Source organism: Ailuropoda melanoleuca, chromosome 8 (assembly GCF_002007445.2).
Source record: "Ailuropoda melanoleuca isolate Jingjing chromosome 8, ASM200744v2, whole genome shotgun sequence".
Taxonomy (NCBI): Eukaryota; Metazoa; Chordata; class Mammalia; order Carnivora; family Ursidae; genus Ailuropoda; species Ailuropoda melanoleuca.
Window position 1 is genome coordinate 19,227,433 of NC_048225.1, and position 24,494 is coordinate 19,251,926.

A 24,494-nucleotide genomic window follows, 5' to 3' on the forward strand; every position below is an offset into this window, starting at 1 on the left:
GTCTTAGATCTTACATGCAATACTGTGAATAGCTCAAACTATCTGTCCATATTCTCCCAATTCCAGGGCTGTGTTTCTAGGACTACACTCTTTGGTTCCCAATCACACATTCAGCTCTGTGTCATAGTTACCATCCAGTTACAGAGAGGGGCTACACCACAGCACACTGAGAGTGGGTTTCTAGGTCAAGGTTAAGAGCTAGGTATAGACCAGACAAGCTCAATTTCTTATGAGCAAAATTCCTGTGGGTAAAGAGAAGGCTCTCACACCTTCCAAAATTCTCTAATACATGTATTATGCAAAGGTATTTCTTTTAAAGACCAGGCAAAGATTTTCATTTCAAAATTAGATTGCAAGATGCAAACTTTTGGGATTTCATAACCAATGTATAATAAACATAATGATATCTTAGTTGCAGAAAACATGTGATATTTTTACCTTATCTTTAATCTAACATTTAATAACCGTGGGCCTTGTACCATCCTGATCCCCATTCTTAGGGGGGCATGATTACTATATTTGGAAGATTGCATCAGTCAGCCATGGGTTGCAATTCACAATTTAGCTCCGTAAATTTTATATTTAACAGATAGTCTTCTAAATGAAATAATCTGGATGCCATTAGTATATTTCAGTCTTCCTAGGAATTTTTTTATTTCTGATTTTTCATAAATACTTTATGGGAAATCAATAAAGGCTAACACAGAGACTACTATCTTGATCTTACTTAAAATCACAGATTTGTCCTGACAATTAATACAAAGAAGAATAGCGTATTGGACATAGTTATGTGGGATAAATCTAGAGAAGAGGTAAGAAGGATGGAATATTTCCCTATTGTGCCAAGATGATACATCTTCATGGTTTTGAATAAGAAGAAAGGAGAAATGGATCATTATATTAATGAAAATCTTACAGAAATCTTATCAAATATTTCAGGGCATAAAATAATTCTGGTACCATTTAATTCCACTTATTGTAGATTCCTATATGATACTAATTGCTTAGGTCCTGCCTTTACACCTAATAAACTGATTTAAGTTATGTTCAGAGTAGATTATGCATCATGAAGAAAAATCAAATTAAGACACTTAATTTTGAATCCTGCCCTTGAGATTGACCTCTGAATCAAGGTGAATGCCCCATATTGGTCAGCAGATGGCACCATTGGGACATCGACAAGCTAGATTCATTTCTGCACACTGAGAGGCAGCAAAAAAGATCCTGGGACTGAATGGAGAGGATAAAGAATGGCTGAAATGATGATTACAACCATGTAAGAGAGGTTTGGGAAGCTTATGGTTTTCTGATGATACTATCACATATAAATCTCTTTCTAGAGAAAAGGCTTCAAATTACTATCATTTTTACCTTCAGGTGCCACTATATGCATCGTTCTGCGTGCCACAGAAGTAATTTAGGTAAGAAGAGAGAAAGTCTTGATGGGAATACAGCTGCAAAGGTTACAGGACCCCACATTGCATTTACAGAATGCAAAAGCACTATTCTGATGCTAGTGCACGTACCTGTACTAGCCCATACCTTCATTATCACCCCCCACCTTAGCTACTAAAGGAGGAAGAGAATTGGACATTTTCTTTATCATAGAAAAAGCCTTCATTTCCTTTATCAAGAAGCCCCAGGAACTGAGTTTAGCCTAGAAACTGTGTGATGATAACATGTTACCAAGTTTTCGTTTCAACGAAAGGAAAAAATAGAGGGGATTTCTTAGCTATAGGGTATTATCACCATTCCTTGATAGTAACTGTAGCAATCTACACCATTGGGTATTGTCAAGTCCCTTTCGATAAAATGATAAATGATAAAGGAAAACTTTCACAAAACTCCAGGTCTTGAGAAAATGTATAGTGCCATATTTCTGTCTTTGATTTTTATAAAATTGCCCCTGTAAGTGTTACTTTAACAATGGGAACTTTTAGGACACCCGTTTATAGTGGGGAAATTGTTCTATGTCTTCTGAAATGAAACTTCTGCTGCCTAAAATGTCTGTTTCCTATTTGGTCCCTTGGGTTGATAATTTGTTGCATTAATTTTAGTACTTAAACATGCTTGTGTTTTTCTGAAAGTATCACTACTTGAAAATTTTTTTCAGGCAGAATTGTTTTCCTCTTCTTAGTTCAAAACCTCGGGATCTTTCCAGTATAATCTGAAACTGGGCCCCATACCACATCATTATCTCAAGGCTATGTACCTTGAGGCAGCTTCTGGGAGTGGGGAAGGCAAGGCGGATGCACTTTCCAAGGACAGGGGAGGGGTGAGGAGCCTCAGATTGCCAGGTTCAGCTCAAGGTCAACCTATGGTCACATCCTCTAGATGGTCTCTCCAACACCTCTCTCCACGTATTCATAAAGGTATAATATAAACCTATTAGCCCAATATGTTTCTAATTTAAGGAAAGTCTTTGAAAGCCTTTGTCTCTTTGTAGTTAACACAAATCGTAATAGGTGGCTAGGGGCCCTATATCCCTTTCCTTTAGCTCTTGGGAGACCGTGAGTAACTGTGTAAGCAATGAAGGAGGGGTGAAACTCTGCCTTTCTCCCCACATCTTCTTAAGTGCATACCCCTGTGGGAAAGGATATCTATAATTTTCTTCCTTTCAGGCTGTCCTTCTAAATAGCTTCTATTTGAATTGCTTCATTTTTAAATGTGAGTTTCCTTTCTTTGCATTTTAGAATGCTCACTCCCAAATTTTATAACCCAAAGAAAATTTTGTAAAAGTAATAAAATTAGAGATTTCCCTTTTAACCGACTGAGTCACCCAGGCGCTCCAAGAGATTTCCCTTTTAAGATAATGCAAAACTATTCTGGAAAAAGATGTGCGACTATAGCTATGCTACATTGCCTTCCTAAACCAGGGAAGAAACTTAGGTTATACATGTGTGGATAAAATAGTCTTATGAAATAAGTGTCTCAATTGGGAGGATTAAACATGATGGTTTATGATAGTGAACAGTTAAGAAACAATATTTCCGTTAGTGGATTAAGTACATTCTGAGGCCATAACATGGATTTTTTTGGTATCTACTTTAAGAGATGGTTATCTAAATTTATTGATGTGGAAAATGTTTAGGGAATAAGAATATTAGAGTATAGAACAATAATCATCTCATTTGTTTGAATTTGTATATACGTGGGCATGCATATGTGTGTTTTGGGGGAAGATGTCCACCAAATTATCAGTGGTCCTTTTTTTTTTTTTACAATTTGTTTATTTGAGAGATAGTTCACGTGTGCACATGCACACCTGTGAGTGGGGGGAGGAGCAGAGGGAGAGAATCTTCAAGCAGACTCCTTGCTGAGCATAGGGTCTGAGGAGCTCCCATGACCCATGAGATCATGACCTGAGCAAAAATCAAGAGTCTGACACTTAACCACTGAGCCACCCAGGCACCTCTATTATCAATGATTTTTAATGGGTAGTGAGATTTTCAGTGGATAAAAAATATTTTTTCTTCGGGTTTTTCTTTATATATGGCATCATTAGCATCTTATTATTAAAAATTAGGTAGATCTTAAAAGAAAAAAACCCCACAACAATCCTCTTGAATGAATCTTCTAGTAATTTTTCTGCCTTAACATGATTGGAATCTACTGGGCCCACTGTATAAAGCTAGATGAAAGGAAAGGAAGCTCCTTGAGCTCTGAACATACTCTCAAAAATAAAAATGATAAAAGAAAAAGAAATTATCGATTTTATGTTTTCTGTTTTAAATGTGTGTGTGTGTGTGTGTGTGTGTGTGTTACATTCTGGGTGATTTTCAGAGTTAAATCTTCTGGTTCAGCAATTTATTCTCTTTCATCTGCTCTTCAGTCATATATCATACTGTTTTTTAAAATTTAATAATATTATTTTTATAATATTTCTATTGACTTCTTTTCATAACTTTTCTTGTCCTTATCTCAGAATTTCTTGTTCTTGTTTCATAATTATATTATTGCTTTAATTGCCTCTTTTATACTTCTATTTTAAATTCTTTTAGGTGCCCCATTTTAAAATTTACTATAACTTCTGATTTCTTATTTTTATTTTTTGTGTATCTCTTCGGAATACTGGTTTCCTTGAATAGTGGATGAAAACTCCAAAAACAGTTCTCAGTTGTGAGTCCCCACTGGGTGCTGATTATTTTGTGAGTGTAGCTCTGGCCTGCAGCTGGCTTGGGTTGTGCAGTTCCGGTCTGAGCCTAATTTGGACAGGGCAGCTCTGGTCCCCAGCCTCGGATGGGTGCTATGGGTGTCCTGGCTGAGCATTTTCAATTTCTTCTTCGTAGAGAATTCTTTTTACTTGTTTTCATCTGCAGTTATATATTTATTGTATTTTTCTATAATTTCTCTGTGTTTAGAAAAAGAAATCGAAGTTCTGATACATACTTACTCTTTCTTCTAGAATCAGATGCCCAAAGATTTAATTATTTACATTATAACTTCATAAGCTTTTTATATTTCTGCTTTTCCAACACCCTGTAATGATCTGTGGTAAAACCAATTAAAATGAATTAAAAGGGAGTAGTGGGTTTGGCTCACTGCAGCATAAATACACAGGAAGTTTGTGTCTTTTCATTCTTTGCCTAAAGAGAATAAAACTCAGAAGGGAAAAAGTGAAAAGTGGGAGTTGGAAATAAAAGTGGACATCAGGTTGATTCTATAGGGCTTTTAAATAATCTAAAGTAGGTGTAGAGTAAGCAATATCAGTATCCAGCAGTGGGCATGGGACAGTACTAATGAGCCAGGGGCCAGTGTGGGCCCCCGAGGGCATACTCTGGAAAACATCACAAACTGCGTTGCATCACATCACTGTGAAAATCATCTGGTGTGTGTCTCAAAGAGATAGGGGGAAACTGACCGCATGTCAAAGCAACATTCACTATTTGATGAGATTATTTCACTTTCCATCAGATTATCATTTATCTCTGAGAACTTTTTGTGCCCTGCGTGTCACTTATGATTAGGTAAATATTCATTTCTGACCATCTCTCTGGTTATTTTGTTTCTATATAGATTTTGCTACGATTATTAAGAATTCTTTGGTGATTGGCTCCTGTTGACACAGTAACCGTCCTTGACAGCATCTAATTTTTCACTCTTCCTTCAGTGGAGGCAACCTTGTTTCTTCTGAGAAGCATCGTTGAGTCTTTTGACTGGGTGGTAAGAAGAGAAAAAAGGGATGGGTAAGGGCATAGAAAGTGTAATCTTGAAGTTCTTTTGCTATATTGTAGCTCTGAGATCCTTGGGCCACGCCAGCCTGTGCATCGGCCTTCACTCTGTCTTGTTGGGTTATGTACCTAGCAAGGCAAGACTGACTCGTCCCAGTATCTTACCTCAGTTATCCCTCTGGAAGTTGTCCCCCAAGGACCTTCCACTGCTTCTAAGCTCTGTGATGGCCTCTGATCATTTCAACACCTGCAACTCTTGGGCAGAGTCCCTAGAGAGACTGTTTCTCTTTCAACTTGGATATCCGCAGAGGAGAGAGTGTAAACGAGTTGCTACCCACAGAGCTTTAAGGACTTTTTGGTTTGATGACCTCGCAGGACCAAGTTCATCTGGCTTTAAACACGGATGCAGGAGAGGAAGCATGGCCTTCCTAGTGAGAATTCACAAAATAGCCAGGCACAGCTTCCAGGCCCCACCACAGCAGGGGCCGTGCATGTACAAAACAGGCAAGGCAACGTGTGTGAACATTTCTTAGCACGAGGAAGATGGCATCTCTTGTTAGTCGTATGGACACTTGCTCTCAGTTTTCCTGCAGCTGGACCACATGAATTTTTTTTTACAATAGAGAGTCTCAATAACCAGGTTCTGGTTGCTCTGAGAAACACTGCAAAGAAGCAGGCAACCTTAGAAATATGCTTCACTTATGATCAGCTGACGTTCATTCCTTTTGTAAGTAGTGTGATCCATTTTCATCTCTGGGCCGGAAGGGGAGTTTGAAAGTCCAGCTGGGAAGCCCCCTCCTTCCAGTGGGGCAGGCCACACTTCCTCCTGTTTCTTTTCCTTATTCTTTATGATATTCCCCCACAAAGTTGAGAGCTATGCCAGACGTTTAAAGGATTTCCAAGATAGAAACCTACACTTCAATATTAGTGTTCTCATAGGACAGGGTTAATTCACTGAAGAAGGTAAGCCTTTAGGAGTCCCCTCCTTTTGGATGTTCCCAGTTCACAATATTCTTTCTGAAAATTCTTCTAACTCTGTCATCTAACTGCTCATCAAATGTCTAAAAGCCTAATTCCTACCCCACCTCCCTCACCGCACCTCCAGGAGCCCTGTCTCCCTCCAGTTTCACATATTCCTCTTTGCTTATCTTTATGTCTATAAACTACTGTGGAATCCGTGCCTGACAAGCCTCCCTTGTGAAAACATTAATTCTCAGGCTCAATGTAGTCTATTTCAATGAGAAGGAAGAAATATATGTTTTAAACTGTGACAATTTGCAAGATTGTCTCTTCCACAGTGAAGTTAGTATTTTGCATTATTAGGCAGAACACTAGCCATTTTTTTCCTTCATTCTTCCTTTCTGTTCTGCCTCATCATTTTTATAAAAATAAGCAACAGCCTTAATAGTGAGTCATACAATTTTCAATTGCTTTGTACTGGCTGCTTTGAAAGTACATGATTAAATCCTCAGGCATCAGTGGCTAAATCATTTCAGTAATAGTCAGCATGCGTGAAAAATATAATTTTCTTTAAACAATCAAGAGTCCTTGAATTTTTCTCTTTTTAATAGAAAAGAACTGGGTAGAAGATAATATTAATTCTCACCCACATGAACATAATGAGATTCTATCCTATTGTGTCAATTGAGGTGAGATTTTCTTTAGATAAGTGCGGCTTTATAAAAAAAAAACAAAATAGAATTATCTTATCTATTTTTGTTTCACATATAAGCACTGGAAAAGATTTAATTTTTAGTAATGTCTTCTAAAAAACGTTTGAAAACCAATGTTCTAAGATAAAGGAGATATGCAATTTAGTGAATGTTTTGCAGTGACATAGTCTCCCTTCCTTTGCTTTCTCCACAGAAATGAGAAAAGAATAAAAAATTGTTTTAGTTTTGGGGAGGGAACATCAAATGATGAATAACAGTTGAATATCTGACATTCTCATAATGAGCTATATTCACTTGTAAAGCATGAGTTCCCATAAACATCCACAGCATAAAATAGGACTTAGGAAAGAAGTTAAAGACAGTACTAGTTAAAGTACAGTTCCTTGAGAGTGGCTAAGAAAAGAATAAAGATTCCTCTAGAAGAGTAAAGATTCCTCTGAGTGGGGGCGCCTGGGTGGTGCAGTCCTTGAGTGTCTGCCTTGGGCTCAGGGCGTGATCCCGGCATTCTGGGATCGAGCCCCACATCAGGCTCCTCTGCTGGAAGCCTGCTTCTTCCTCTCCCACTCCCCCTGCTTGTTCCCTCTCTTGCTGGCTGTCTCTCTCTCTGTCAAATAAATAAATAAAATCTTAAAAAAAAAAAAAAGATTCCTCTGAGTGTTCTCATTTACTTTATGAATAAAGTTTGTCTTTTAACGATTTTATTTGGAACTTGCTTCATAGTTTTGTTTCTCAAGCTAGAGATCAGGGAGTTCAATGAGACGGTCCTATAAATTCAGTATCCGAATCACAGAATAAAGGAAGGCTCTGGTTCTGGGCTTTTTTGTCCATGGCCACAAAGAATTGCAGGTTGGGGGGTGATACAGGCTGAGAAACTCCATGCGTTGCCCTCTGCTGAGAGAATTTTTGGGATTACCATTCCTTTGCAAGTATAAGAATAACGGAAACAGGAGAGAGAGGGAAAAAAGATCAACATTAGGAAAGCGTACCCTCTCTGCTTGTTTGCATGGGTCACAGGTTAGCTTCAGGAATGTTCCAGCAATAATAGCCCATCTCTTTGGCACTGTAAGGTGAAGAGTGAGGAGATTTACATATAACCAGCCTTCCAGCCAGGTCTCTCTGATTAGTAGCATATAGAGCTCGTATCTCCTGGTGAGCCTAGGTTGCTGTGGGTAACCAATGGCAGCAAACTGGTGGGACTGCATCACTGTGGACGGGAAAATCTGTGTGTGAGAAAAGAAAACATGGGCCGCAGAACCCCTAAAATGGATGACTTGTCTCTGCTTGCAAGGCAGGCCAATCACTGAAAACAAACTCACGTCAAACCTGAAAGACATTCGTCAAAGCCAAGAAAAGGGGGTGGTGTGAAGCCCAGAGGAACAAACGGTAACAGAGAATATAACATTTCCCAAGAGGATACATAATTAAAAATGTAAGAGCAGAATAATAAAATACAGTTACCAGCTCTTAGTGATTCCCAGTAGGATAAACTCAGACTTTACTCTGATTTTTCATTTTAGAGAAGAGTCAACAGAAGAATATCAATGAAAGAAAAGTTTTGCTTAATATAAATATATTAACATAGAATAGAATAGAATGGAATAGAATAGAATAGAATAGAATAGAATAGAATAGAATAGAATAGAATAAAGATCCTGTTAAAGAAACCACTTTTAGGTATAAGAGAGAGAAAAGCCATACAAAGCACTGTTAATGTATAGTTTGGATCGGTAGGCCATTCTTTTTTACAGTATCTATCTTTAAGTTGAGGTCTCTAATTTCAGGAAATCCTCACTAGCATTTTCCTAGAGAGGAAACTCTGAATAGTCTTGGATTAATTTTTTCCATATGTTTTCATCTTATAAATCTTCATAGAACCAACATATAGCATTCTTCCTGTTCTCCCTCCTTTTACCGCCCTGGACCAACAAAGTCGGTGCCCATTAGCTCCTGCCCCCACTCCAGCATTGCTCTCATCTCTGTGCCTATCTGATTTCATTAAAGCTATATGATAGTCCTCTAAGAATAATTAAAAAGGACACAAGGAGAGGATGCTTACTTTATCCTATCTCAAAACTCATCTCATTACATGGGAGTATCAAAAATGATGGGAGACAGGAGCACTGTCTGTAATAAAATACAGAGTGGCCAGAAAGTGTCATTTTTAGGATATCCACAAAGAAGAAAGTCTCTCATAAAGCATTTATCCAGATTTTGATAGATATACCAGTTTCTACTTATTTTTGCTTTGAGAACAAATCTCTCCTAGTCTATGAAAGTTTAAATAAACTTGGTCTTCATCTTCCTTTGAGATTTTTTTTCTGTATAGTTATAGTTCTTATTATGGAAAGATTGATAAGTAGTTTTTATTTTAGATTTTGGTAATAATAAAACACTTAATTTTAGCATAAAAACCTATAATAATTCCCTTGTAGAACGAGTTTTAATTAAAAATCATGACTGTTGTTTCAGAATAATTTATTTGGTGTGTGTCATAATATGACGTGTGTAATCATTTTACATGATTCTTTCCTGTTTTTCTGAGGCTAATTTTAAATTGCTTTGTATCTCCAAAAGCACACAGATTAATTCCTTGATTATCATAGTTAATCAATGTTTGCTCATTGACTCTGGTTTATAGATGTATTTATTGATGACATAGTTCGCTCCTGAACACTTACGGAACATTCGTATGGAAAAGTATAGTGCGAGTGCTTAAGATTTACGATTGCTTCAAGGAACTTTTACAACTTAGGTGGGCAGGAGAGGAAAGGGGAAAAATAATTAAAAATTGCCATGCTAGCTCTATGAACCAGGATCATGACAGGTGCCTAGAATATTATTTAATCCTGCCAATGTCCGCATGAGGGATGTGTTATTATTCAGAACTGAAGGGGAGGAAACTAAGGCCTGGAAAGTTTAATAAACCCAATGTCACACAGCAAGTGTGAGAAGTCAACCCAAGTCTGTATTTCTCACTCCCACTAACGCATGATGATGAAGGAAGCTGGCCAGTAGGATTGCATACATGTTAGACAAACGGAGGAGAAATCAGCTTCTCCAGGTTGGAATCATGGAAGGGATACTATTTGAGAGAAGTATAGATTGAAGATGTTAGTAGTGGTTCATTAAATGTTCTTGGGCCCACGGCATAATGTGTTCGAGAAAACACAACTCCGTTTCATACATGGTCATGTGACTAGAAAGTTCTGCGGGAGTCAGGCTGTGAAGGGTTTTATGTGATGTGCTAGAAGGTTTGTACTTCCTACTGTAGCCTACAGAGCGCTGTCGGCGAGCAGTGTGATCTGACGGAGTTCTAGAAGGGGTCAGTAGGAATCAGCGTGGACAGGAGGCTGGACTCAGGTTAGGGTGGTGTTTAGGATTCCATTTGGGAAGTCGTCCGTGTGTGATGGGGGTGTGAAAAGGGGTGGTGGCAATTAGGAAGGACAGTGGATGATAATTAGTGGGAAATAGTTAAGAAATTGAGTAGTGGAACTTCGTGGGTGATTCTGAGTGAGGGTGTGAGAATGTAGGGTGTGTTCTCTGTGGCTTGGGGATTTGGGCACGCTGTAATACCATTACTCACAAGACTGGAAGGGAAGAGGGATGCTGCTAATGTCTCGTGTAGTATTTTAATCACTTAAACAGGTGCTGATGATTGATAAAGAATTACTTTCTTTGTCTTGTACTCCGTATGAAGCCTACTTGGCATCCCCTTGGAAAGCATTTGTGTTGCTTCTTTATATGTATTAGGCCGAGGTCAGGACATTGAACCACACTGCACAAATTCACGAATTCTTCTATAAGCAAGTCGGGCTGTGTGAAGTCCGCAACAACCTGAGGATAGAATAATGTCGTCACGTATATCGAGGGAGCCTATCAATCATCTTTCTGCTAACTTCCTCATGTCTGAGTGCTTAAATCGATGAACCAATCTAAGGATCCATTTGACGGTCAAAATAAAATATTGATTTTATTACTAACAAAGTTGGATTGATCATGCAAGAGAATAGTCTCTCTCCAACACCGTGGGACCAGCGGGTTCTTGATTTGCCCTCCCCCTTTTGCTGGGAGCAGGCAGCACACCTGCTTCAGCCTGCTGGTTGCCTGGCAACCTAGAGAGGTCTGCCTGGATCAGCCAGCAGACCAGCCTGCTGGTCTCTTCATAACAGAACATAAATTGATTTAATATCAAGGACACACTGCACCCTCAGCCAAAAATGCATTCTCTAGTCTATTTCTCATCACAAATTATGTCTAGCCACGTTTTTCAATATAGCCCAACAGAAGACGCTGTAAAATGAGCACTCATCAGTGTGAAAATATGCCAAATAATATAATGCCAACAAAATTAAACTGCATATAGATATCAGTTCTGAATATGAATCTTCTTATTAAAATTTCAGGAAGAAATTAAAATATAACTACAAAATACCCTTTGGTTGTATATTAAAGTGCAAAGAATTAAGGGTACAAAATTCTTCCCTCCACAATTTCATATTCATCTTATTCTAAGGTTGAGGGGCCTCATTTAGGGTCATGGTTCCTTCTTCTGTGGCTCATTTCTGGGCTCTTCTCTGATGGAATGGGGTGAGCCTCCTTTCATACTTCCCAATTTGAATTGCCCTACTGTGGAGGCTTTCAATTAATTTCTATTTTCCCATGTGGAAATCTTTCATTTTCACAAAACCAGGCAGGTACCTAAAATATTAAAAACAAAAGCAAATTCCTAGCCATATAGTAATATGCCAAGGAAAATAATATTCGCAGGACCCAGGACATGATATAACTTCAGCTCACCTGCTATTCTAATGAAAACTACATAAGAGACATAGTGGTTCTAGGGGGTAGGAGTGTAGGCAGAGAAGTGTGATAGAAGAGAATAAATTTTCATGTTAGCCCTCAGAATGCCCATCAGCCTGTGTCGGTTGCCTGGAGCCCATGAACCATGGATTTGGACTTAATATCCAATTGTGAGAAATATCTTACTGAAAAGTTCATTATTGTATTAGGCTGCCATATTCTGGGGAAGGATTCACCTAGAGATACTTCTTCTTTAATAGAAGATTTTTAGATATTCTTGTTTCTTGCAATATTCAAAAATGTACAGTGGTGATTTCCTACTTTCCAGGTTCTGCTTAAGGTTCCCTTCCTTTGACACAAGTTTTCCAAAGACAGGGCCCACATTCATTTTATTCACTTCCTAATGATTGTAGAGATCCTAACTATTGTACATAATAAATAATCAATAAATATGTGTTGACTAACACATCCTCCAGTACAAGCTTCACTTACTAATTTCCATTTCTTTTGAGGCCTGTGTTTTTGTCAGGAACGAATGAAGTACAGTCATTCTAACTCACTTTATAATTAGGGTACCCCACATTTGTAAGTCTGGAAGCAAAAATGGCCTTGTAGTCCCCCCAGCCCAAATCTCCTTCCTGCTATAGAGGTGATTTGCTCTAAGTTTGACTGCACAACACCGTATCCCATGTTACTCAGTGCCCACCCACTACAGTTGTTTCAAAATGTTAGGAATTTGCCATTTCATTGTTTCTTGCCCCAGAGAAGTGAGTTTTAGAAGAGTTCTTTCATAACATTGCTCAAAGATGACCAATTAAAGCAAAATATGAAGATTTAATGTTAATATAGTAATGGGCAAAAACACCATGTTTTAGAAGTCTTCTGGACCAAGCCATTTGACATCAGGGCTTCATTCCTATGTTATCATGCACAACCCTGTGTTTAATGGTGATATTTAGGTCCAAGAACCTTGCCTTCTCTGTCTTGAAAAATGTTGCCGTTATCTCCAGAATGTATCCTGATTATGCCACTTGTCTTCCCCATCCTTAAAATAAATAAATCTAGTTATTTCATTGACTGGTGTCCTTGACTTATGTTTCATGTCTAATATTTCAACTAGCTGGCACCAAGCAAATGAAGGAGGAATTTTTTTTTATTTGTTGGATAGTTCAATAAGGATTTCATACCAAGAAAGAAATATTTCTTTCTGTCCCATTTTCATCTCCCATTTGCATTCCTTTCTCTATCCATACTCCCATTTCCCCAACCAGAGAAGTCGGTCGATAGCTATATGAAATCACAGAATTAGTATTTCAAAGTTGGAAGGGAACTTAGAAATCATTTAGTCCAGCGGAAGAATATTATATTGATCTCTTTTACTATTCTCTCTTAAAAAGGGATGCTCTTCCTCAGTAAGATATGGTCCTAATATAATTATCTTAACCCATCATTCTAGCTGACAGCCTTTGTCATATTCTCAAGATAGGAATCATATGCTTTGTTCAGTTTGTTATAAGGTCATTTTTACATAAATAAATAAGGGATATGAGAAAGCTCTCCCTTTCAGTAGAAAACCAATTAGTAAGTATTATAGGAATGATTAAATTGGAAAGCCATTATTTGGCAACCATCATAATAATTGATTCAGGCAAGAACCATACATGGATGCTAAAACTAGCAGGTAAAAGTTCAAGTAATGGAATATTTACATAATCTCAAAGTACCCCTCCTCCCCATTAAAGATCACTGTTAATTAAGAAAGTAAAATAATAACTTTGCACTTGAGTAATCTGGCAGATATCACCTTAACCAAATGTTCAAAGTTAACCTCACTAGTAATAGGAAAAAGAGCCTAAGCTACAGCAAGAACCTCCTGGTATGATATACTGGGAAGAACAAAACATCATTTCTGAGTTAGTCCTTCCCAAAATGCATAACCTGAACTTAATGAGGAGGGAACATCAGGCAAATTCAAACTGATGGATGTCCTACAAAATACCAGGCCTAAAATCTTCAAAAACATTAGTATCTTGGCATACAAACCATGACTCAGGAGCTATTCCTGGTGAAAGGAAACCAGAGACAAATAACTTCATGCAATGCATAACTCCTGGAAATTTCTTTTATTATAAAAGGCCATTATTGGAATAGTAAGTAAAATCTAAAGAATGTAGGTTAGATCATAGTACTGTATTTATGATCATTTCCTAGTTTTGATAACTGCATTATAGTTATGTAAGGGGGTGTCCTTAGTTCCAGAAAACACTCTAAGTAAGGTATGTAGGGAAAAGAGGTTATGTCTGCAACTCATCTTATCTATGATTAACTAGCACAGAAAAAAAATGAGTGCACACATGTGTGAGTGTATGTATACATATGTGTATATATGTATTTATATATAAAAAGAGAGAATAGAGCAAATATAATGAAAATAGTTTTGGGACTCTGACGGAGGGGTATACATGGATTCTTTATTCTACTTCAACTTTTCGGTAAATTCCAAATTTAAATTTAAAAAGTCAATTTAATGGAGTTTCTATGGGTGCTTCATCATAACAGAAAAGTTAGATATCTTTGGTATTAGAATTTTTTAAGTGTAAAAGCTTTATTTGTTTTATGTTAGGAGAAACAAAAGTTCAGATTTAATAGAAATGCCCTCTTACAATGAAATGATAAATTATTTTGTATTTTAGTATTTTTATTGTCGTGATGACTTGCCTAGAAATGAATCAAAGTTCTGCAGCATCAAGACCATCCATAGGTTTCTCAGTAGCTATTTATAAGTTTGTGAGACAGAAAAAGAACTGACCTGCAAATCAGAGGACCTGGATTCTACCTTTGGTTCTGCCAGAGAAAAGTCTCAATCCAGGCTCTTAGCCTATAAACCTGGCCGTTCCACAGAAGGTGAAGAAATTAGAAAAGAGAAGAGATACAGGATTGGCTGGCATTACATTTTAATACATATTGTAGGAAAACTGTTAGGGTAAAACTCAACCATCGTAACTTTACAACTATTTATTATCTTTAAGTATTTAGTATGTGTTTCTTTGCAGTGACAAGTAGTAAAATGCTTAAAACACTGTGTGTGTGTGTGTGTGTGTGTGTGTGTGTGTGTGTGTGTGTGTGTGTGTGTTTAAAGAACATAAGAATGGAGGTTTTAAAACATATGCCTATTTCAGCACTTTCCTGCCAGTGGGGGAGTTCAGGGATGAAAATGGGGGTGCTTCCTTTTAGGAAGATGGCAAGCAAGGAGCATGAATCCTTGGAGTCTGAAGTAAGAAAGAGGTGAATGGGTGTGAATGCAGCTGACAGCCTCAAGGCAGGGCTTAAAGAATTGGGTTAGCTCTTGCGTTTCCCAGTTAATGGAATATTTAAAATAATAGCAACTTTGCTATAATGGAAGTCATTAATGTTGGTTATATTTATATTAAAGAGATAAGGGAAAATCAAGCCATTGTTTACATTTTATCCTTTAACATTTGACAAGTTTATTATTTCAATTCAGTTGTTACTTATCTGGAAAGGCCTGCAGCGTAACCAAGGTTGTTTGAAATTGAATTCGTGTCCTTTTGATTTTTAGCCAGAGTGATTACCTCAGTGCTTGTAAGGTACAATTAGAGTATCTTACATTAGAGATTTTTATATAGCAAACCATAAAGCAGTGGTGGTTGGCATCTCTGTCACTGGAGCCCATTTAATATTTTCTAATAGCTCACTCCACACTCAGTGTGATGGTTATAGCATCTACCTGTAGAACTTACGTTCAATCATTTGCTAATAGACAGGAACTAAAGGTAAGAAAAGGAAAATAATCATTCCATTATGAAAAATGCTGTTTTACTCCTAAAATACAGCTTGCTTTCCCTCCCTCCTTTCCTTCTTTCCTTCCTTCCCTCCCTCCTTCCTCCCTCTTTCTCCCTTTCTTTTTCTCTCCCTTCCTTTTTCTCTCCCTTCCTTTCTCTCCCTTTCTCTCTCCCTTTCCTTCCTTTTCTTTTTCTTCCTTCCTTCCTTCCCTTTTTTCCTTTGTTTTTGTTTTAGTGCATTAGTTATTCTCTGCTCCCTTCCAAAAAGGATTTAAAGTGGCTTACAAGAAAAGCCATAAACAACTGGTAGGTGAAATATACAAAGAAAAAAAAAATCAAGAAGATTTTTAATTTCAAATTTAAATACAAAATTTAACATTGTTTCTATAAATAAAATTTATCAATTTTTTTCCTTAACATTATGGAACCTAGAAATAAAGGAATCAAAATAAATAACATTGATCATACTATGAGAAAAGAAAGAAATATGTTCTTTCAACAGAGAGGGAAATTTGTTTTTAAAATTTTTTTTATCTATTTATTTGAGAGAGAGAGAGCATGAGCAGGGGGAGGGACAGAGGGAGAAGGAGAGAGAACCTTAAGTAGGCACCATGCCCAGCACAGAACCCAACACTTGTCGATCCCAGGACCCTGAGATCATGACCTGAGCCGAAGTCAAGAGCCTGTGGCTTAACTGACTGAGCCACCGAGGTGCCCTGGAGAGGGAAATTTATTACTGCTACTTGAATTTGAGTGAAAAGTCTAACATGGGCTTTCTATTACAGACAAAGATAAATCAGTGTTCCTTGTTTCGGAAAAACATGTAGTAATATATTTAACTTGATTGGGTTGTTTGTTTTTTTTACTATTTTTTACAAAACTAAAGCTGATTCTTTTAGGAGCTAAAAAAAAAAAGATTCAAGTTCATAGCCTTCCAGGCAGCTAATAATGCAAGAATAATATTCAGATCCTGGTGGAATGGGCACACTAGAAAAATCTTTAAGCCACACTTGACTATGCATGAGAAAGATCTTACTTTAAATGTTACTTAATTTAGTTTGAGTTTTGGTGGGAGGTTATCCTCTACAAAAATGAAGGATATTGAGTTCTGGTATTCTATATTGATCTGGGCTTTCTTGAAATTTTTTCCATCCTCCTTTCTCTCTGGATTTTTGAGAATGTGCTTTTGACTGAGATTAGAAGATAAGATAAGAAAGATAAGAGATAAGATAAAGGTAAGGTAAGATATAAGATAAGATAAGAAAATATGTCCTCTTAACTTTCAGATATTTAAACAACTAAGAAACACTTCAGGAAGGATTGTGGTTCTGGGAGAGAATTCCATGCAGCATAACAATCATTCCACTGTCTGCTAAGTGAGTCTATTAATCATCTTTCATTATAAAACAAAGGGAAACATGGGTATTAAGGAGGGCACATATTGCATGGTGCACTGGGTGTTATATGCAAGTAATGAATCATGGAACATTGCATCAAGAACTGGGGATGTACTGTATGGTGACTAATATAACAAAATAAATATTAAAAAAAACAGAGGGAAACAGGAAGACAGACATATATTTTTAAACTTGGTGAGGTTAAGTGGTAGATTTATTAAGCGTACATTTAATTTTAATATCTTGGAAGCTGCAAATGAAAATTTGTCCTAAGAAATGGAGACTCAGACTTTGCCCAGCAAAGCTTTAGGTTTTTCTCTTATTCTCCACAGCAAAGCCTTTCATATGAAATGCACTTCTCAGGGCTGATTTTACATCCTTATTCCTTAGGCTGTAGATTAGTGGGTTCAGCATGGGGGTGACAAGATTATTCAATATCTGAATTATCGCACGGAGCAAGGCACTGGGATTGGGTTGGAGATAGATGATGATTACAGGCCCATAAGCACAAAGAATTGCAGTGATGTGAGCACTGCAGGTGGAGAAGGCTCGCTGCCTGCCCTCTGCTGAGTGAATTTTTGATATGGAGATCCCAATGCGAGTATAGGAAACAAGGATGAGAGAAAAGCAAATGAGAGACAAAAGACCAACATTTGTAAAACCTACCCTCTGGGCTAGAGATGTGTCACCACAGGCTAGAGGTAAGACGGCAGGTATGTCACAGAAGTAGTAATCCACCTCATTAGAGGCACAGTAGGACAACTGGAAGGTGAGGGAGGTTAGAATAATGGCATGAACACAGCCACCCATCCAGGTCCCTGTGGCCAAGATGGCACAGACCCTGTGGTTCATGATGACCATGTATCTCAAAGGATAACAGATGGCGACAAAGCGGTCGTAGGCCATCACTGTGTACAGGAAGCACTCCGTGCAGCCCAGGAAATGGTAGAAGAGGAGCTGGGACACGCAGCCCTGAAAAGAGATACCTTGACTCTGCCCTGAAAGGTAGAACAGCATCTTGGGAACAGTTGTTGAAGAGAAACCCAGGTCAAACATGGAGAGGTTTCCCAAGAAAAAATACATAGGGGTGTGCAGCCGAGAGGAGGAGATGATAGCTGTGAGGATGAGCACATTTCCCAAGAGAGTACATAAATAGAATGAGGAGAACAGGAAGAAGAAGACAGTCTCCAGGCCCTCTGTCTCAGGGATTCCCAGCAGGATGAATTCAGTCACCATTGTGTGATTTCTCATTTTTAGGGAAGAATCAACTCTTGGGTGTCTGTGGAAAGAAATCTGTGGTTAAATTTAATATGTATGTAAATTAACTGCGTTTAAGCCAGTGAAATGGAAAAGGAGCCAGATGACCTAGAGGTTTACAGAGTAGTGCTTCCTGATAGAAGTGCCTTCATCTGCTTGCTTCTCTCCATTCTGGGTATCTCTCTGCAGGTGCAGTTTCTACTTACAGATGCCCCTTATTACCATCTCACGAAGAAGCCCTACCTGACCAGTCTCCTGTCTTCCATTCTTCATGTGCTCTACTAAATCGCAGCGACTCCTGGTGCTGCTTTGTGATTCTAAAAGGATAAATATGAAGACTCAATGTCTTTGTTACAAACAAGGTCCCATCCCAGTTTCTTGTATTTGTCTAAGACAATTTGGTCACATTAACTCTCCAAAAACCACTTATGATCCTATAAGCCATACGTACAAAAGATACAGAATCTTTCCTAGATTGTCTCCCTAGGTATGAGGTCAACAATGGGAAACTATCCAGAAGAAGGGTCTCAGATAGCTCTTCATGAACACAAGATTACATTAACAGGGTCCATATGCTCTGGATTTAGTGCATGTGAGTAACAAGTAGCCTCCATTTTCCTGAATTTAGTACAATGAGTAACAGGTAGTCTCCACTTCAGTCTCTGGAGTCTATAATTGTCTAACCAGACCCAAGCTAAGTACTGGCCTGATCTTATGGCATCAGAAGGCACAGGGGCAGTAGAGGCTCCTGTCCAATTTCCATATTTTAAAAAATTCTGATATCTTTTTCAACTTGTTTCAACTTTTCCAATACAGTGAGATCCTTAAATTATAGATCAACTCATGAATGCTATTGCCTAAGCCCTTTATATATCGATCTACCAATCAATCTATCCATCTACTTTTTATTTATTTATTTTTTTGGTGATTGTAAGGGGAGTGAGAGCCAAAATAAGAGAAGCAAAGGGCAAGCTTTGGGCACTTACATGGCAAAGAGGGGATGTAACTGGCTGGCACTACTGAATGCTGCTTCCCTTTCCTTCTCCAGTGAAGGAAGGAGCCCTCCTCTGCTAAATCCCCATCTGCTTATAGTCTGCAGGTGGGTATCCTGAATTCTTCTCTTTTCAGTCACTTTCAAATAGAATGTCACAAATCTAAATGAGCTTTAACTCCCTCACAGACTCCTCTCTGACTCCAGGAATTGCAATCATTACCAAATGTAGATGATTTTAAATAACTTTCTCTTCCTTTGGGTATTAATCCCCCAAGTCAGGGACCCTATTGAGCAAGAGAGCAATTAGAGACTTAGACTAATTGGACCTTAGAAATGAGAGAGAGAGAGAAAGAGAGCTGGGAAGAAAAGTGAATAAAGATTGAATCTTTTATGATTTCCATTGTAAAATATACTTCAGTGGAATAATAATTTTAAAAAATTCATTTGGTGCATATATCATACATTTTATATGTAGATTTATGTATTTACTACTCTCTTATGTATATGTGTTATCTTAATAAACAAATTATGTTGTTGTATTGCACTGTATGAAAGGATCGACTTATTGCAAGCAACAGGAACTGAGATAAGCCAGAGAATTACATAAATGAGTGGAAATGAGTAGGGCAGCTCTAGGGCCCTCAGCAGTAAGAATTTAGGGAGTAGCCCCAAGCACCCCCACCAGATGATTCAGCCTCAGCTGCCTTTTTCTTACATGTGCCTCAGCTCCAGATTCAAATCTGATTTCCTTGGCTGGGTCACATGCCTACCTCTGTGGCCAGGGTACAGGATACAGTGGAAGGGAGATGGGCAGCTCTCCAAAGGATAGTGGAAAGGTTTATTGCCAGGAAAAAGAGAGAAGCAGCATGCTAAGAGGCCAAGAGAAAGTTCAGCTATCACTCAAAGCATCTGTCTTATATCACTTGGCATCTGCTCAAGCTTCCAAGTTAAATGTCTTGTATATTCTAGAAATAATTTTTTTGGCAAGGGATGGCTTAGCAAATTCCTCATTAAACACATTCATTCATTTGCTTATTTATGCATACGTGGATTCATTTGTCTCAACAAATACCAGTTATGACAGGCGGGGCATCGATTACTTGCCAGAAGAACTAGAACGATCAGGGAAGGGGTGGTCAGACATAGTTCCTCTGTTCAAGAATAAGTTTTCTGAGTCTGAGAGGCAAAGAGTTTTTTACAGTCTTATTTTAACCTCATAAAACTCTGATGAAGTCTTCTACAAATGAGGAAAGTTTGAATCAAAGAACAAATCATGGAGCTCACTCTGAAAGTATTTTGGGGATTTGGCCTATCCTTTAGGACTTTTGGCCATACAGTTTCTGATCTGCAGGATGCAGTGTTTAAGGAGTGTTTAGGGGGTGCTTGGGTGGCTCAGTCAGTTAAGCGTCTGACTCTTGATTTCAGCTCAGGGTTGTGGGATGGAGCCCTGAGTCAGGCTCCATGTTCAGCCTGGAGTCTGCTTGGGATTCTCTCTCTCCCTCTCCCTCTGCCACTCTCCTCACCCCTCCCACTGCTCATGCGCACACTCTCTAAATAAATAAATGAATAAATAAATAAATACATACATACATACGTACATACATAAAATCTTTGGGACTCCTCCATGGCTCTGTCACTTAAGTGTCTGCCTTAGGCTCAAGTCATGATCTCAGGGTCCTGGGATGGAGCCCTGACTCAGGCTCCTTGCTCAGCAGGAAGTCTGCTTCTCCCTTTCCCTCTGTTCCTTCCCCTGCTTGTGCTCTCTCTCTCTCTCAAATAAACAAATTATATATATATATATATATATATATATTTTTTTTTTTTCTTTTTAAAGGAGTGTTTCGGTAGGTACACTATTCCAAATACCTCTGGAATTTTAATGTGGAAAGTAAACAATGCTTTTGTTGCACATCTAACTAATGATAAAAGGATATAAAAGTTAATCATTCCAACATCCTATATATTTCTGATTGTCTTTAATGTTTTGAGGCAGGATGACTGACTTGAAAAAGCTGTACAAATATAAAAGATGGTAAATACCCTTTTGAGTAAGAAGTGAAATACCATTAAATTTACCTTGGCCTGGTAACGATTTATTCAGGGAAGACATATGTCATGGACTGTCTTAGATGTCCAACCTGAACATTTAGAATCGAGGTGATTGTGTGCTAAATTAATATCATGGGCACGTGAAAATACAAATGGTCTACATTCCCAAAAGGTCAGCTGCTTTCAGTGATGATACCTATTACAGAATAGTGATCAAATCTCAACAGGGCAGACTTCAATAGAATAATTCAGGAAGTTTTCTTATTTTTGTTTACACTTTCCTCCAGAAAGTGTAAAATATTCCAGAATTATCATAAGCAACAAAAGTATAATTGCAAGTTGTATTTTTTCTGCACTGTTAATCGAGGTTTCAAGTTTGGTTTTTATAATAATATATTGCTATTTAAGCCACTCAGTTTGGTGGTTGTATTTTGTGTAGGAATAAATAACTGAAAAGTTAATCCTTGGCCTTGAGGCTGAACCTGTAAAGGCAGGTTTCATTCATTCATTCTTTGTTTGTTTTGTTTTTTGTTTTTCAAATTTTTATTTGAATTCCAGTTAGTTAACATACAATGTGGTGTTAATTTCAGGCCTACAACATAGTAATTCAACACTTCCACACAACACCATTCCCATCACCTTTGTTTTTTTTTTTTTTTTTAAGATTTTATTTATTTATTTGAGGAGAGAGACAGTGAGAGAGGGAACACAAGCAGGGGGAGTGGGAGAGGGAGAAGCTGGCTTCCCACGGAGCAGGGAGCCTGATGAGGGGCTGGATCCCAGGACCCTGAGATCACACCCTGAGCCGAAGGCAGAGGCTTAACACTTAACTGCTGAGCCACCCAGGTGCCCCTCCCATCACATTTTTAATTCATCCCCTCACCCACCTCCTTTCTGGTCACATTATTTTCTATAATTAATGTTCTCTGCTTCTTTGTCTCTTTTCCTCTCTCTTTTATTTTTTGCCTTTGCTTGCTTGTTTGGTTTCTTAAATTGCACATATGAGAGAAATCATATGGTATTTGTCTTTCTCTGATTGACTTTTTTCACTTAGTGTTAAACTCTCTAGCTCCATTCATGTCTTTGCAAATGGCAAGATTTCATTCTTTTTTATGGTTGAATAATATTCATATATACACCAATATTATATATATATAATCTTTATCCATTCATCAATGGATGGACACTTGGTCTGCTTCCGTATCTTGGCTAATGTAAATAATGCTGCTATGAACATAGGGGTTATTCATTTTTTTTTAAATCTTTACTGAGCTGTAATTGACAAAAATAGTATATGTTTAATTTATGCAACTGGATGTTTTGATGTATGTATACACTGTAAAATGTTCAACACAATCAAGCTAATTAGCATATCCATATTGCCTCACAAAATAACCTCTTCTCTTCTCTTCTCTTCTTTTCTTTTTTCCCATGTGTATGGTAAAAGCATTTAAGACCTACATCTTAGTAAATCTCAAGTATTCAATGTAACATTGTTAATTATAGTCACCATGCTGTACAATACACTTCTAGAACTTACTCATCTTGCATAACTAAAACTTTGTCCCCCAAGTTCTGTGTTAAATGTAGATTCTTTGTGTATATCAAATATTTATGTTTAATGACATTGACCTTTTAAATAATGATTGATTTATGCTTTACTCAGCAAAGCTATGTACCCAGGTTTTTTATTTGCTTCAACAGATGAAGAGCACATTAAAGAAATGATCATACAAAAAAGCATTTCACCCTTTAGGAAATTTAATTTATTAAAGACTAACATTTATTCAGAAAGTCTTGCAGTATACACAGCACTGTGTTTGATAGTGAAGGTCCTACAGAAAACTGAATGATAGGATGACACCCTTGTTCCAGGTTCTCAATATGGGACAGAGAAAGGGTGAAGAGTAAGGAGGCCTATTGGAGCCATTCTCCCTTTCTCTCCTTGTTTCAGCATTCTCTCCTGTGACTGGTGGATAAATCAGGCAGCTCCTGTATTACAGGTCCTACCGTCTCCAATTCAATCAGGGAAGAGGAAGAGTCTCCACTTGGACTCAGTTTAAACCACATTTTCCAGTCAACTTAGCAGCGAACACTGTGACAGGGAATATTGAGATCTTCCTGATCTTTTAGTCCTCAGTTTGATGGTGAATGCTGTTTTCATTTTTTATGAGTTAGCACCCAAGAGTTGGGTAGAAGTTGAGGTACTAAGCCTGTAACAAGTCATTCCAACGGGCATGGGAGCAATCCCAATAAAGAAAAGTCATGGGACTGCCAGCAAACACTCGAGGTAGGTAACCATGAACTTATAGTATTGCTAAACTGCCTGGTTTGTGATTTTTCTCTACGAAAGCCTCATGGGATGGGTTCAGGAATGGAGCAAGCAGGTGGGATCCCTGAAGACTGCGTGGGAAGTACATGATGGAGGAAAGGATCTGAGTACTTTGGAACTAGTTATAATAATAGTAAAAAAATCTAAACTAAATAAGAAGCTAAGATGAGAAAGGGTTGACAAGAGGAAAGAATGTGATATAAACAAGTTAGAGGTTTCATTTATTCATTCCTGAAAAATTTAGTAGAAGCTGTAGTGACGTGCTAAAACTGCTCTGTTCTGGGGTGCCTTCATGGCTCAATTGGTTAAGTGTCTGACTTCGGCTCAGGTCATATCTGAAGGTCCTGGGATGGAGTGGCACATCAGGCTCCCTGCTCAGCAGGGAGTTTGCTTCCCTCTTTCCCTCTGCCTTTCTCCCTGCTCATGCTCTCTCTTTCTCTCAAATAAATGAAAAAATAAATAAAAAATAAAACAACTATGTTCTGGTGAACAGGGATTGTCTTTGGTCTCTGCTCTCAAAGAGGTGACAGTCTACTAAAAGAAGAAGGACATTAATCAAATAATCATACATATAACATAATTATTTAAGGTGGCAAATGTTAGGAAGAAAAATTCAATGGCTTGAAAAGGTATAATGGGAGAGTATCTGTGTTTGCTCATGTCCCTCCTTCCCGTCAGTACACATATGTACACATTATAATTTGTAGCTAGGTGGTGCTCCCTGAAGGTCAGGGAGGACTTCCCTGGGAAAATGTTATCCCACCTGAGACCTGAAGAGTGAGTAAGATGCAGGAAGGGGAAAGCACAGCACATTTGAGGTGGGGCAAAGCGTGTGCAAACACATTGAAAGGGAGCACAGCTTGAATGACCCAAGGAAAGAGAGGAAAAGAATTGTGAGATCAGGCTTGAGAGGCCGAACGGGAAATGATTATTCAGGGCCTGGTGGATGCCTGTAAAGGGATGGATGGTGTCTTTGTGAAGAGCTTTAAGAAGTGCTAAGAAGGATTTCAGCAGCCTT

At 38.1% G+C, this 24,494-nt stretch overlaps 1 protein-coding gene across 1 annotated transcript; it reads right to left on the reverse strand.

The window, feature by feature from the left end:
* Positions 1-17,150: 17,150 nt before the first annotated feature.
* Positions 17,151-18,098, reverse strand: LOC100473146 (putative olfactory receptor 10D4). The gene has a single exon (XM_002928206.2). The coding sequence runs from the start codon at positions 18,093-18,095 to the stop codon at positions 17,151-17,153; it is 945 nt and encodes a 314-aa protein (XP_002928252.1). The 5' UTR covers positions 18,096-18,098.
* Between the last annotated feature and the right edge of the window lie 6,396 nt (positions 18,099-24,494).

Bases quoted from the DNA above. Each gene is read 5' to 3' on its own strand.
- LOC100473146 (XM_002928206.2), bottom strand. From the start codon at position 18,095: ATGAGAAATCACACAATGGTGACTGAATTCATCCTGCTGGGAATCCCT.